This window comes from Mirounga leonina, unplaced genomic scaffold, assembly GCF_011800145.1.
Source record: "Mirounga leonina isolate KUSES-001 unplaced genomic scaffold, KU_Mleo_1.0 Mir_115, whole genome shotgun sequence".
Taxonomy (NCBI): Eukaryota; Metazoa; Chordata; class Mammalia; order Carnivora; family Phocidae; genus Mirounga; species Mirounga leonina.
The window spans coordinates 36,920,017-36,936,110 of record NW_023270268.1 but is presented as its reverse complement, the minus strand read 5'-3'; the positions used below and the strand labels follow the sequence as shown (position 1 = coordinate 36,936,110).

Genomic DNA, 16,094 nt, shown 5'->3' with positions numbered 1-16,094 from the left:
CAGTAGAATATTACTAAGCCATAAAAAAGTATGAAATCTTGCCATTTGCAACAACATGGATGGATCTATCTAGAGGGTATTATGCTACATGAAACAAATCAGAGGAAGACAAATACCATATGATTTCACTCACATGAAGAATTTAAGAAACAAAACAAAGAAGCAAAAAAAGGACTCTTAACTATAGAAAACAAACTGATGGTTACCAGAGGGGAGGTGGGTGGGGGGATGGGTGAAACAGGTAAAGGGGATTAAGAGTACATTTATCATAATGAGCAATGAACAATGTAGAGAATTGATGAATCACTATATTGTACACCTGAAACCAATACGACACTACGTTAATTATATTAGAATTTTAAAAATAATAAATTTTAAAAACTATATTCATATGTTCATGTATTCATGTTCATATACTGTATATCTCTACAGAGATACAGAAAACATTAAAAGTTGGAACTCTAAAGATGAAAACACGTCTGACATGAAAAAACACACTGAGTGGGATTAACAAAAGATTGGATATGGCAGAAGAAAAGATAAACAAACATGAAGACAGAGTATAAACACATCAACTGATATGTAAATGGTCTAAACACACCAATTAAAATGTTGAGGTTCTGGTTAAAAGAATAGAAAAATACATACTAATACCAATCAAAAGAAAGCTGATTCTGTGGATAACAACCCAAAATGCCCATCAGTAAGCGTCTGGTTGAGTAACTGATAGTAAATCTATATGGTGGAATTCTATGTAGTTGTGAAAAAGAATAAGGTAAATCTCTATTCTCTAATTACTCTGATATGGAGGGTAGAGAGTTGGGAATGAATGTGATACTTCTCCAAACATACCTCATATAAGTCCTGACTTTGGGAACATAAGAAACATATATTTCAAGTAAAATTAAACATAGAAATAAAAAACAACTCTGAGAAACCAATAAAAGAGAATTATTTCAAGAGACAAGGGCACAGTATTTGACTCTGCATCCTTAGAACAAATACAGTAAGACCTTTTATTTTTATTTATTTATTTTTTTAAAGATTTTATTTATTTATTTGAGACAGAATGAGAGAGAGACCACATGAGAGGGGGGAGGGTCAGAGGGAGAAGCAGACTCCCTGCCGAGCAGGGAGCCCGATGGGGGACTCGATCCAGGGACTCCAGGATCATGACCTGAGCCGAAGGCAGTCGCTTAACCAACTAAGCCACCCAGGCGCCCCTACAGTAAGACCTTTTAAACTTCATTCAGTAACCTCACTGCCAGTGGTAATACTGGCTTTATTTTGAATCTATTCTCTGTATTTCGTAAGATAATGATAATAATTATGTTAATGTTGTCAGGGATTAAAATTTCCAATATAAGAGGAAAGAGATACAGTATAAAGTCAAAAATCTTGTAATATTAAACTTAAATTAGAAACATGAAAGAAGGAAGGAAAGAGACAGAAAGAAAGAAAAGCAGCCAAAAGGAAGAAAGAAAAAAAGAAAGTAAGCAAGTTAGCATGCCAGCCAGAGAGGCTATATTAATATCAAGCAAAGTAGATTTCACAACAAAATATATTCCCAGGGATAAAGAGGGTCATTTTATAATAGTGAAGAATTCAATTTATTAGGAAGTTATAACAATCCTAAACGTTAAACTCCTAACATTAGAGCTACAAAACAAATGAAGCAAAAACTGATAGAACTACAAGGAGAAATAGACAAATTCACAAATAGTTAGATAGCAACACCCCCCCTCAATAACTGATAAAGCAATTAAGAATGAAAGTTAAATAAGACTGTCAACCAACCTGACATAATTAACATTTATTAAAAATACTCTATCCAGGGGCACCTAGGGGGCTCAGTCGGTTAAGTGTCTGCCTTTGGCTCAGGTCATGATCCCCAGGTCCTGGGATCGAGCCCTATATCAGGCTCCCTGCTCAGTGGGGAGTCTGCTTCTCCCTCTCCTTCTGCCCCTCCTTGAGTGCTCTCTCTCTCGCTCACACTCTCTCAAATAAATAAAATCTTAAAAAAAAAAAAATCTCTCTCCACCTGAAGCAGAGAACACATTCTTTTCAAATGCACATGGAACATGTACCAAGATTAAATGACACTTTGTGGCCAAAAAACAGTCTTGGCAAATTGAAAAGTATTCAGACCATACAAAATATGTTGACAACAGAATTAAATTAGAAATCGACAGCAACGGGGCGCCTGGGTGGCTCAGTCGTTAAGCGTCTGCCTTCGGCTCAGGTCATGATCCCAGGGTCCTGGGATCGAGCCCCGCATCAGGCTTCCTGCTCCACGGGAAGCCTGCTTCTCCCTCCCCCACTCCCCCTGCTTGTGTTCCCTCTCTCGCTGTATCTCCCTCTGTCAAATGAATAAATAAAATCTTTAAAAAAAAAAAAGAAAAAGAAATCGACAGCAAGAAGATATCAGGAAAATCCTCAAACACTTGGAAACAAAATAACTCATGATATATATCCATATATATATAAATAATCCATAGGTTGAAGAATAAAAGAAAAGAAAAACTATAAAATATTTTGAATTGAATTAAAATGAAAACCCAGCATATCAATATTTGAAGGATGCTGTTAAAACAGTACTCAGAAGGAAATGGATAGCACTCAAAACCTACATTAGGGAAGAAGAAAGGTTTTCAGTCACTGTCTTCAGCCTCTATCACAAGAAAATTAAAAAATAAAAACACAATGAATCGTGGATCACTACATCAAAAACTAATGATGCACTGTACGGTGACTAACACAGCATAATAAAATTAAAAAAAAAATAAAAATAAAAACACATTAAACCTAAACAAAAATAGAATGGGAATCAAAACAGAAAACAAAACATCCAAGAATCAGTGAAATCAAAAGCCATTTCTTTCTTTTTTTTTTTTTTAAGATTTTATTTATTTATTTGACAGAGAGAGAGACAGTGAGAGCAGGAACACAAGCAGGGGGAGCGGGAGAGGGAGAAACAGGCTTCCCGCCAAACAGGGAGCCCAGTGTGGGACTCGATCCCTGGACTCCGGTATCATGACCTGAGCCGAAGGCAGACGCTTAACGACTGAGCCACCCAGGTGCCTCGAAAGCCATTTCTTTAAAAGGTCATTAAAATTGATAAACTTTAGCTTGACTGATTAGGAAAAATAGAGTACAGACACATATTACCAACATCAGGATGAGTGACATGACATCACTACAAAGTCTACAGATATTCAAAGAATAAAAAGGAGTAACTTGAACAACTTTATACCAAACAACTGGACAACTCAGATTAAATGGTCAAATTTCTTAAAAGATACAAATTACCAAAGATGACTGTAAAAAAATCTAAATAGTTATATATCTATTTAAAAAAACTAAATTTCCTGGTTAAAAACCTTCCCACCAAAAAGCAAACAAAACAAAAACACTTGAGGCCCAGAAGGCTTTGCTGGTGAATTCTTATACTATTCATGTAAAACATAAATTATATTAATTATATACAAACACCCCAGAAAATTGGGGGGGAAAAAAGAGAATACTTCCCAATTCATTCAATGAGGTCATTATTCCCAATTCCAAAACCAAAGACATTACAAGAAAACTACAGACCAACATCCTTCATAAACATGGATACAAAAAACCTTAACAAAATTTTAACAAATCAAAGCCAACAACATATAACAATAATACAACATGACCAAGTGGAGGTTGGTTTAACGTCAAAAATCAATCAACAAAATTCACCATATTAACAGATGAAAACAGAAAAAGGATAAGATCATTTGAATACCCATCCTTGATAAACATTCTTTTTTTAAATTTTTTTTTTTAAGATTTTATTTATTTGCGAGAGAGACAATGAGAGACAGAGAGCATGAGAGGGAAGAGGGTCAGAGGGAGAAGCAGACTCCCTGCCAAGCAGGGAGCCTGATGTGGGACTCGATCCCAGGACTCCGGGATCATGACCGGAGCCGAAGGCAGTCGCTTAACCAACTGAGCCACCCAGGCGCCCTCCTTGATAAACATTCTTAGCAAACCAGGAACAGAGGGGAGCTTTCTCAACCTGATAAACAACAGCTATCATCATACTTAATGGTAAAAAACCTGAATGCTTTCCCCCTAAAATAAGGAATAAGACAAAGACGTTTGCTCTCACATCTTCTATTCAACATAGTACTGGAGGTTCTAGCCTGTGCGATCAGGCAAGAAACAGAAATAAGAGGTATCCAGACTAAAAAGGAAGAAGTTAAACTGTCTATTCACAGATGACACAATCATCTACACAAAATCCTATGGAATCTATACACAAGCTAGTAGAACAAATCAGTGAATGTAACAAGGTTGCAGAATACAAACTATTTTTTTTTTAATTTCTATATACTAGCAACAAACAACCATATATTCAACTTGTTTTTCTCCCTCTTAACCCTCCCCTCCCCACCAGGTTTTTCCCCTCAGTCTGTTTCTCTAATAGAAAAACCACTGCCTGGACTTCAAGTCACCCAGTACCTTATTTAATTTTTCTGTTTGCCTTTCCAAATGTTTTGACCTCCCTTTCACTCCTCACCCTACTGAAATCTACTTTTTCTACGTTCATCACTCTATGGAAACTCTCCTCATTAAAGTCCCCTGAGTGTTAAATGCTATCCATATTTTTCAAGGCTCTTACTTGATTTCTTGGCTGCATGCAATACTTCTGATCACTCCCTACTGCTTTATTTTTTTTTTTAAGATTTTATTTATTTATCTGACAGAGAGAGACACAGCAAGAGAGGGAACACAAGCAGGGGGAAGTGGGAGAGGGAGAAGCAGGCTTCCCACTGAGCAGGGAGCCCGATGTGGGGCTCAATCCCAGGACCCTGGGATCATGACCTGAGCCGAAGGCAGACGCTTAATGACTAAGCCACCCAGGAGCCCCTCCCTACTGCTTTAAAGACCTTTTCTTTCTTGGTTTCCTTGGCCTTCACTCTAGTAATTTTCCTCATATCACCTGTCTCCCTCAAGTTTTCCTCTCATGCTATTCTACTTCTACTGCTGGATCTGTTCTTCTCAGTCAGCTGCTCTCTTTGCACTATATAACCTCCCTCTAAGGTTGTTTGTTTTTTTTTTTTTTTTAAAGATTTTATGTATTTATTTGACAGAGAGAGAGAGACAGCGAGAGAGGGAACACAAGCAGGGGGAGTAGGAGAGGGAGAAGCAGGCCTCCCGTGGAGCAGGGAGCCCGATGCGGGGCTCGATCCCAGGACCCTGGGATCATGACCTGAGCCGAAGGCAGACGCTTAATGACTGAGCCACCCAGGCGCCCCATCTAAGGTTGTTTTTATCACATCTATTCTTAGGGCTACAACTACCATCAACTTTACACTTCTATATGAGATCTCACCACAAAGTTTAAGATTTTTATATCCAAATGCCTGATGGAAATCTCTACCTAGATGTTTAAGAACAGCTACAACTCATTATCATCTATTAAAGGAGCTCCTCTTCTAGAATTTTCTCTGTATTGTAAACCCTACCACCTACCCAGTAACACAATCTAGAAATCTAGGAGCCCCACTCAGATTCATCCCTTCTTCTTCCTCACTTTCCGTAACTACTCAGTAAGTTTTAGTGATTCTACTCTTTAAATATTTCTTCATTTGTCCTCTTCTCTCATTTCTGTAACAATTGTTCAGGTGCAGAATCCATCATCTCTCACTTGGATCACCCTAACACCCTTCAAATTCACCTCCCAGTTTCTACACTTACTGCTGTCACAAATCTAATCTTTCTAAAATGCAAATTTGTCCATATTACTCTATTGTCTAAAATCCTCCAAGAATTCCATGAGCTCTTATACGTTTTCTAAGTTCATATGGTACAAAATAGCCTCCAAGATCTGGCTCCAGCCTATGTCACTATGTCACCAGTATGTGACCAATCTTTGGGCTTCATATGCTCGGCAACATCAAACCGCTTTTAATTATTCTCCCTCCCTCTCTGTTTCTTCTTCCATACTTTTGCCTATATTGTTCTTTCCTTCTGGAAAAAAAATCTCACTTTTTCTAGGCAAGCTACTTTCTATTCATCCTTTAAGAAGACAAATGTTACCTTCTTTTTTCATTTAGTTGTTTCAAAGAGTTATGTAGTGCCTATTAGTGCCAGGCTCTGGGGTGAGTAAGACTAATATGTTCCTAAGATGAGGTGAGTAAGACTAATATGTTCCTGCTCTCATGGAGCTTAGAGTCTACTTGAAATAACAGATGACAAGCAATAAAGAAAAAAATAATAATTACAAATAGTGGCAAGTGCTATGAAGAAAAAAAGAACAGGGTGCCCTATTTTAAAATAAGTGATATTTAAGCTGAAACTTCAAGGAGGACAAGGAACAAGCTAAAAGAATGGGCATGCCAGGCATAAAGCACAGCAGATGTGTATCTCTGAACAGGAAGAGTATGTCACATTTGAGGAATCGAGAGAAGGCCAGTGAACATATGAACAAGAGGAAGCATACCACAAGATGAAATCTGAGAGGCAGGCAGCATCAGAACATGGGGGATCTTACGGGCCAAGTTAAAGGGCTTGGGTCTTACTCTAAATGCAACAGGAATCATTAAGTATTTCAGCAGGGGAATGACATGACCTAATTTATGTTTTAAAAGACTGCTCTGGGTTGCTATGGAGAGAATGGACTGCAGAGTAGAAGGCCAGCTAAGACTATTTAAACAAGATAACAAATGGTTGCTGGTTTGAAGTAAGATGTCATTAAATATTAAAAATTAGAAAATTCAAGAAATATTTCATATAATCAGTAAGAAAGGGATCCAATGTATGGGGGCAAAGAGGAGAAAAGATTTTAAATGATTCTCAGATTTCTGGCTTAGGTAATTAGGCACATGGTGGTTCCAACTGCTAAGGCTATGGGAAGGAGCTGTACAGATATGACAGGCAACGCTTCAGTTTCAAATGTGTTAAATCTGCAATGTTGTGAGACATCAAAGCAGAATTGCCAAAAACACAGGTGGATGTATGAGTGCAGAGCTCAGAAAAAAGACCTGAGTTAAATGCACAAGGTATAGACAATTTTTTTTAACTTATTTTGAAGTAAGTTCTGACTTTGAAAAACTTGCAACAGTTCCTCTATACCCATTACCCAGTATTCACATTTTGTTTAACCAAAGTAAAATTATAGAAACACGAAAATAACATTGATACAATGTTAATGATAATATTAATTAATCTTCTGGACTTTACTCAAATTTTACAATGTCCTTTTTCTGGTCCAGGATGTAATACAGGATCTCACACTGCATTTAGCTGTCATGTCTTCTTAGTCTCTTTCATCCTAAAACACTATTCCTTAGTTTTTCTTCTTCGACCCATGATCTTGCCAGTACTAGCCAGTTCTTTTGTAAAATATTCCTTCATTTGAATTTGATGTTTCCTCATGATTAGACTGAAGCTATGCATGTTGGTGTCCTTCTCAATGCATCATACTAGGAGGCTGGATGTCTCATTACCAGTGATACTAACTTGGGTCACACAGGTAAGTTGGTATCTATCAGACATCTCATGGTGAGATTCTTTGAGACTATGCAAATATGCTATATGTCTTCATACTTAGGCCCACTTATTTAGCATCCACAGATGATTTATCCCTGCACTAATTATTACTGTAGTATGCCAATGTTGATTTTCTATTTCCATTTGTCCTACACTCATTAATTAGAATTCTACTAAAGGAAAAGTAATCCTTTCTCCCCAATGTGTTTATTTGTTTATTTATATATCAGCATTGGCTCATGGACATTTTATTCTATAGTATTGCCTCATGGATTTATTCTCTAATTTTCATTATTTATTTTGATGCTCAAGTTGTCCCAGTTTGGTTACTTGGAGCTCTTTCAAGTTGGCTTCAATGTCCTTTCTACATGTCATCGTTATTATTATTATTATTATTATTAGCACTTTCTTACTTTCTGACTCCACAGATGCTCTGAGCTCATCTTGTATTTTCCCATGTTCAAGTCCTGAATCAACCAATGCTTAAAAAAAATTCAGGTTCTTTTTACTGGAGTAGCTCTAATACTGTACCCATTTGCTACATGTGGCTATTTAAACTTAATTAAAATTAGACAAAATTAAAAATTCAATTCTTTAGTTGCACTAGCCATAGTTTAAGTTTTCAATAACCACATATGACTAGTGGCTACCATATTGGACAGTTAAGTTATAAAACATTTTTATCATCACAAAAAGATCTACTGGACAGTACTGACTGGAGAATGATATTTAAAAACCAAGGTATGGATGCTATGTTCACTGCTACTGGGCTGACATTGCTTCTAGGCCTTCTGTGTGAATAGAGCTAGTACACACACACACACACACATTCAAACAACCCTGTATCTATTAAGACAAGTTTACTTTGAGAAGTCTGCCTTCAAAGGAGAACAGAGAAATGGGGATGGTAGCTGGGAGAGTCAGGTGGAGATGAGGTCTGGGGAGGCATGCCTTTTAGGATAGGAGATCCTAGAACATGTCTTACATGTTGATGAAAACAATCTAAAAGAGAAGGTGAAGCTGCTAAAACAGAAAAAGGAATAACTGAAGGAACAAAGTCCTTGAGTAGGGGAAACAGAAAGAATCCAGAGTTCAGATAGAAGAATTCACCCCCAATAAGAGACAGGGCACCTCCTCTACTATAATAACATAAGGACAAAAAGATGGATGCCAACACAGGTTTGCAGATTTAGATTCAGGAAAATGCGACCAATTTACAGTCTATAGTGATGGAGGATCTCACAGGTGTTACTAGAGAAGCACAGTAAAACTCCAGCGAAGTTTTAAGTACCCATACAAGGTCTGTGATCATGAATTTAAAGTAAAATCCATCTGTGTGATTTTCTCCAGCAATAATCAGGTGCAGACTGAATGCAAAGGAAGAGACTGAATTCCTTCATACTAGGATTGTTCCAGAGAAATAAGATGGATGAAGAAAAGAGCAAGGAAGTTAAGGAACCTGCAAGAAAAAATGATTATAGTGACAGATCATGGAAAACGACCCAGAGGGAACTGAAAAATAAAAGCAGGTAAGAATGTGGTAAAGATTGATGGACAGAAGTCTTACTGAAATTTAAGAAATGCTGCAGTGGGGAGCTTCCAGGTCTGGAGGATAGTAGTAACTGCTAGGAGATGAACATTTCCACACATTACCCCCTAACTGTAAGTTCAGCAAGTGGCACAAAGAAAACAACATATAAAACTATGCCTGCAGTATTACTAAAGAACAGAGAATACCATGCACTTCAAAATACTTCTAGAAGTTGAGAAATCAATAATAAATCCCACAAAATTGCTACCGGAGCTCTGCTACTGCAGGCCAATGAGTATGAACCATAGAGATTTAAGTGAGAAAGAAGAGAAAGAAAGAAAGAATACAGACCACCATATACCCATATAAAGACCTACTTGTGAACATTTATAGCAGCTTGCTTTCTTTTTTTTTTAAATATTTTTATTTTTATTTTTTTTTTTGACAGAAAGAGAGACACAGCGAGAGAGGGAATACAAGCAGGGGGAGTGGGAGAGGGAGAAGCAGGCTTCCTGCTGAGCAAGGAGCCCGACGTGGGGCTCGATCCCAGGACCCTGCAGTCACGACCCGAGCCAAAGGCAGACGCTTAACAACTGAGCCACTCAGGCGCCCAGCAGCTCTCTTTATAATAGCCTCAAACTGGAAACAATCCAAATTATCTGTCAACTGGTGAATAGATAAACAAATGGAATACTACTCATGAAGAAAAAAAAACTGGTTTCCAGTTCCAAGTCAAGATGGAGTAGATGCATGCCTCCCTAGTCCTCCCACTAGGTATAGCTAAAAATATTGGGCATTAAATATATAACAAACATAAGAAAACTCTGAAAAGTGAAGAGAAGCAAACCAATTAGAGATCTTGGAACCCAAGGGAAGACATGGGAGTGAATTACCTGAGCTTTTTTGTACTTTATCTCAGAGTGATTGCTAGAGAAGCCACCAACCTGGAACAACACCAGTGGGCATGGGCAAAAAATGCCCTAAGAAAAAGCCAGCTCTCTCTAGCCAAAGGACCAGGAACTGGACAGCTTAGCAAGACAAACCATTTTTAGACAATAAAAAACCACTTACTCTAATGAAACACCATGAAAAACACTGTGGCTCCACCCAAACCCCTATCAACAAAGACCAAAGACTGAGGAGAGAGCCTAGACTTCCCCCTTTAACAAGCTGTAACAAGCCCCCTTCCCCCCACCTTTAACAAGCTGTAACAAGCCCCCTTCCCCCTTACTATAATCATTTTTTCTTACAGGTTCCTTAACTTCCTTGCTCTTTTCTTCATCCATCTTATTTCTCTGGAACAATCCTAGTATGAAGGAACTCAGTCTCTTCCTTTGCATGGTGTCAGTAGAGACCACCTGAGGAACCTGGATTTTCATCCCCACCTGTAGCAATGAGGCACTCCTCCCCCTTCATGCCAGGGTGATGTCAGAGAAGGCTGAGTAGGAAAACAAGACCTTTACCACCTACAGGGGTAACTACCAAATCCTCTCAACCATCATGTCAGTGGAGGCCACAATGCAGCAGTAATGAGGCCTCCCCATCCCAGCCAGAGTGGCCGCATGAGAGGACTAAAGGGAGCCTAAACTACCACTTCCATTCAGCAATAATAAGGAACTCTTCTCACTCTTCCCCCAGGCTTATCAGCAGAGGATGAGTCAGGAACCTGGATTTCTATCTGTACCTGACAGTAATGCATAGGCACTCCTCTCCATTCACCCACAGAGTGTCAAGGAGTCTGGCTAAAACAGAACACTTAAATAAGATCCATAGTCTCATAACTTAATACCCAAAATGTCTGAAACTACTCATCATACCAAAACACCAATCTTCAGCTTTAAATGGAAAAAAAACAAACAAACAAAACAATCAGCAGATGACAACACTGAGATAACACGGATGTTGGAATTATCTGGCAAAGATGTAAAAGCAGCCATCATAAAAATGATTCAGTGAGGGGCGCCTGGTGGCTCAGTCGGTTAAGCATCTGCCTTCGGCTCAGGTTGTGATCCCAGGTCCTGGGATCGAGTCCCGCATCAGGCTCCTTGCTCAGCGGGAGGCCTGCTTCTCCCTCTCCCTTTGCCTGCCACTCTGCTCACTTGTGATTCATCTCTCTCTCTCTGTCAAATAAATAAATAAAATCTTAAAAAAAAAGATTCATTGAGCATTTACAAACACATCTGAAATAAATGAAAAAAAAGTTTCGGTAAAAAAATAGAAAGTCAAAGATATAAAAGGTATGAAGAACCAAATGGAAATTCTGACACTCAGAACCAAAATAAGAAACCTGATAGGTGGGCTCAACAGCAGAATGGAAGGGACAGAGGAAATAATCAGTGATTCTTAAAAAACAGAACAACAGAAATTACCCAACATGAACAGAGAAAACAGACTGGGGAAAACAAACAAACAGAGCCTCAGGGACCTGTGGGACTATAATAGAGGATCTAACATTAATGCCATCTAAATCTCAAGAGGAGAGGAGAAAGATGGCAGGGCTGATAAAGTAGTAGAAGAAATAATGGCCGAAAATTTCCCAAACTTGGCAAAAGACATAAACATACAGATTCAAGAAGCTGATCAAACACCAAACAGAATAAACCTAAAGAAATCTATGCCAAGAGGGGCGCCTGGGTGGCTCAGACGGTTAAGCGTCCGCCTTCGGCTTGGGTCATGATCCCGGGGTCCTGGGACGGAGCCCCACATCGGGCTCCCTGCTCAGCGGGGAACCTGCTTTTCCCTCTCCATCTGCCTCTGCCTGCCACTCCCCCCTGCTTGTACTCTGTCAAATAAAAATTTTAAAAAAAGAAAAAGAAAAAGAAATCTATGCCAAGATACCTCAGAGTCAAACTGAAACACATAGAAGACCAAAGACAAACTACTGAAAGCAGCCAGGGAGAAAAAGCACATTACCTGCAAAGGAAAACAATTACAGTGAATTAAAAAACCATAAAGGCCACAAGGAAATGACATATTTTTCATGTGCTTAAAAAGAACTGTCAGTGAAGAATTCTATATCCATTGAAAATGTCCTTCAAGAATAAAGAAATCAAGACATTCTCAGATAACGGAAAACTAAAAGAATGTGTCACTCACAGACCTACCCTAAAAGAACGGTAAAAGGAGATTCTCTAAACATAAAGACAGTGATAAAAGAAGGAATCCTAAAACAATAGGAAGGGAAAAAAGGATATGGGAAGAGCAAAAATATGGGTAAATACATCTCTGTGCTTTGCCTGAAACACAAAGGCTAAACAATAAGTAGGATGTAAAAAATAAAGAAACAAAAAAACAAAAAAAAAACCCAACGAACTTAGTCTTCCCTTCTTTTCTAATTTTTCTAAAATTGTGTTAGATGGCTAAAGCAAAAATTGTAACACTGGTGTGGTTCTCAATGTACATAGGGAAAATATTTAAGACAATTATATTACAAATGGTGGAGGGTAAAGGGATTTAAAAGAAGGTAAGGTTTCTACACTTTATTCTAACCAGTAAAATGGCAATACCAGTAGACCACAATAAGTTATACATGTACAGTGTCATACCTAAACCACCACCAAAAAACCATACCTAGAAAAACTATACAAAGAGATATACTATAGATAGAAAAACAGTACAGATAAATCAAAATGGAATTCTAAAAATATGTTCAAGAAACCCAGAGGAGGGGCGCCTGGGTGGCTCATCTGTTAAGCATCTGCCTTCAGCTCAGGTCATGATCCCAAGGTCCTGGGATCGAGCCCCGCATCGGGCTCTCTGCTCAGCGGGAAGCCTGCTTCTCCCTCTCCCACTCCCCCTGCTTATGTTCCCTCTCTCGCTGTGTCTCTCTCTGTCAAGTAAATAAAATCAGAAAGAAAAGAAAAGAAAAGAAAAGAAAAGAAAAGAAAAGAAAAGAAAAGAAAGAAAGAAAGAAAGAAAGAAAGAAAGAAAGAAAGAAAGAAAGAAAGAGAAAGAAAGAAAGAAAGAAAGAAAAGAAAAGAGAAAGAAAAAAAGAAAGAAAGAGGGAAAGACAGACCCAGAGGAAAAAGAAAACAGGAAAAAAAATAAAATAGAGAACAGAAAACAAACCAAAAAATGGCAGATTTAAGCTTAACACAGCAGTAATTATATTAAAAGCAAATTCTACAAATTCACTAAATAAAAGACAGATTGGCAGAGTGGATTTTAAAAAGTGACACCCAACTATGTTCTATTTGTAAGAAATTACACACAACTGGATGGATGTGATTGAAAAAAGCCTATCTCAAAAGGTCATATATGGTAAAACTCCATTTACATAACATTCTTGAAATGACAAAATTATAGATCTGGAAACAGATCAGAGGTTGCCAAAGGTTACAGATGGTAGTGGGGGAAGGAGTGGGTGTGACTAAAAGAGTACGGTAGCATAAGGGAGATCTTTATGGTGATAGAACAGTTCTGTATCTCGATTGCAGTGGTACCACAAATCTACACATACGATAAAACACATACAATATGCTGGACTGCACAATGTCAATTTCCTGTTTTTATTTTATATTATAGTTTTATAAGATGTAACCATTGAGGGATACTGAGTGAAAGGTACACAGGACCTCTCCGTACTTTGCAATTTCTTATAAATCTATGATTATCTCAAAAGAAAGAAGTTAAAAAAAAAAATCAAACTGCCAGAGTTCAAACCCAGACTCTACTACCTCCTGTATGAATTTGGGCTTATTTAACCAATCTGCGCATTGTTTTGTCATACAACAGCATCTATACCAAGTTATGACAAGAAGCAAATTAAGGGGCGCCTGGGTGGTTCAGTCGTTAAGCGTCTGCCTTTGGCTCAGGTCATGATCCCAGGGTCCTGGGATGGAGCCCCGCATCGGGCTCTCTGCTCGGCAGGAAGCCTCCTTCTCCCTCTCCCACTCCCCCTGCTTGTGTTCCCTCTCTCGCTGTGTCTCTCTCTCTCTCTGTCAAATAAATAAATAAAATCTTTAAAAAAAAAAAAGGTAAATTAAGTAATACCTAAAAACAGATAACTATTGGTATGTGCAGCAATGTGGATGAATCTCAAAAGCATTATGCTAAGTGAAAGAAGCCATTCACAAAAGCCTACGTATTACATGAATCTGTTCATACGACATTTTGAAGAAGGCAAAACTATAGGGACCAAAATCAGGTCATGGTTTCCTGGTGCTGAGTATAGGGAGAGAGAACTAAACACATCTCTGAGCAATGCCTTTTGGTAGAGTTTTGACTTCTGAAGTCATGCTAATATTCTAAATATTAAAAAAATAAAAGTAAACAACAAGGATGGGGGAAAAAAAACATTTAACTGACTGCAAACAAACCAAAACCAACCAACTATTTCAAATGTTATAACACAACCAAAGTGAGCAAGGGAGGGAATGGTGGAAGGGACTAATCCAAACACTTTCACTATATGCTCTCAGTCTGAGGGAAAACTACTACAAACAAATCTTGAGCTGTTTGCAGTAAGTAAATCCAAATTGAGAAACATTAAAAAAAAAAATAACTGGCCTGTCTTCTTCAAAAATCTCAATAACATGAAAGGTAAAGAAAAGCTAAAAATTATTACTGGTTAAGGAGATTAAAGAGACATATAAACTAAATGTAATACATGATCTTGGACTGGATCCTTTCTTGCAGAGAAAAAAATATCTTAAAGGATATTATTGGGACAGTTGACAAAAGTAAAATAAAATAACTGTAGATTAAAGTACTGGAATGCAAAAACTATACATTATACTTTTATTATAATAATGTTAAGCTTCCTAAATTTGATAACTGTACTAGAGTTATTTAAAAGAATATCCTTATTCTTAGGAAACACACTCTATTAATAAGGATCATGATATATGCAACCTTCTTTAAAAGAGTTAAAAAAGTAATATTAGATATATAACAAATATAAATAAGTAGAGAGAGGGAGAGAGACAGGGAAAATGCCTCAAAGGAGCTGGGGCGTTCATAGTAAGGATAAGAAATTATAGTCTGGAGCAGCACTAGCAGAGGAACACTCCCCACTCTAAGGTAAGTGAGTACGGGAGAAAACAGCTTCTAACTGAGAAGGCAGTAGAGGAAACAGTAACTCGGGATATTCAGATTATCAGTTAAGACAAAGAAAAAACATTCAGAAGAAGTCAGGGATATCCAGTAGTTTGCTGATAACACAGGAAAAATCTGGGTGGAAGAGAAAAGGCAGAGGATTGGGCTTGGAAATCTGCATTTCCAGAGCAGTTAGAAGATTAGAGTCTGAGCCACAAAAAATGACTTGAGGGCAAAGGGGAATTTTAAAGTAGGTAAGAATCGATACTGGTACATCCCAAGGCAGCCATTTAGTTTTAGTCCCAGGGTTCCTAATGCTCAGCTCTGTGGTATCAGCGTCTCTAGAGGCCCTCCACCAGGAAGCCTTTCCAACTCCATCCTGCCAGGGAGTTAGATATGCTTAGTCGGGGTCCTGTAACAGCCTACTGCCTATCTCTGTCATTTAACCCACATTCAATACATAAGGCTGAATGAATTAATGACCGATCATAACCTGAGTAGAGGAGATATGAGAAGACAAACTGGAAATCAACTTAATAAAGGAGTGACACAGCAGAGTTTCATTTCTCAAAAAAAGTTTCTGAAGTATATAAAATAAGGTGTTGTCTTAAGATTCAAAGAATACATGACAGAGGATTATTTCCAGCTGATTTTGGTAAAAGAAATATGCTTACTGTACAACAAGCTGCTGGCACACAGTTCCATTCTCTGTTATCAGTTCATTCAGTTTTAATTCAAGGTGAACTTTACCCTATAATGAGAAAAAAAATGAATGGTCTATTTTACTGACAAAATATTAAAGGTAACCAGTAATATTTAGCTGTTCACTAACTAAATTTTAGTGATCCCTAGCACATGGCTTTGCCCACATTAAGTACTTGTTAAATGATGAATAACCAACAATGTAGATCTAGAACTCAGATGCTTATATCAGACATGGTACTCCAATCTAAGAATTTAATGCCCAGTTCAAAAAGTATTTATGAATCTCAGTTACCAT

General features: G+C 37.9%; 1 protein-coding gene across 2 annotated transcripts in view; it reads right to left on the bottom strand.

Moving 5' to 3' along the window:
- The window catches only part of RASA2 (RAS p21 protein activator 2), a 127,349-nt gene that overhangs the window by 61,679 nt on the left and 49,576 nt on the right, over positions 1-16,094 (bottom strand). For both annotated transcript variants that reach the window (XM_034995995.1, XM_034995999.1), the window contains exon 5: positions 15,769-15,845. In XM_034995995.1, coding sequence (XP_034851886.1) covers positions 15,769-15,845 — 77 coding nt within the window. The remainder of the gene's footprint in view (positions 1-15,768; positions 15,846-16,094) is intronic.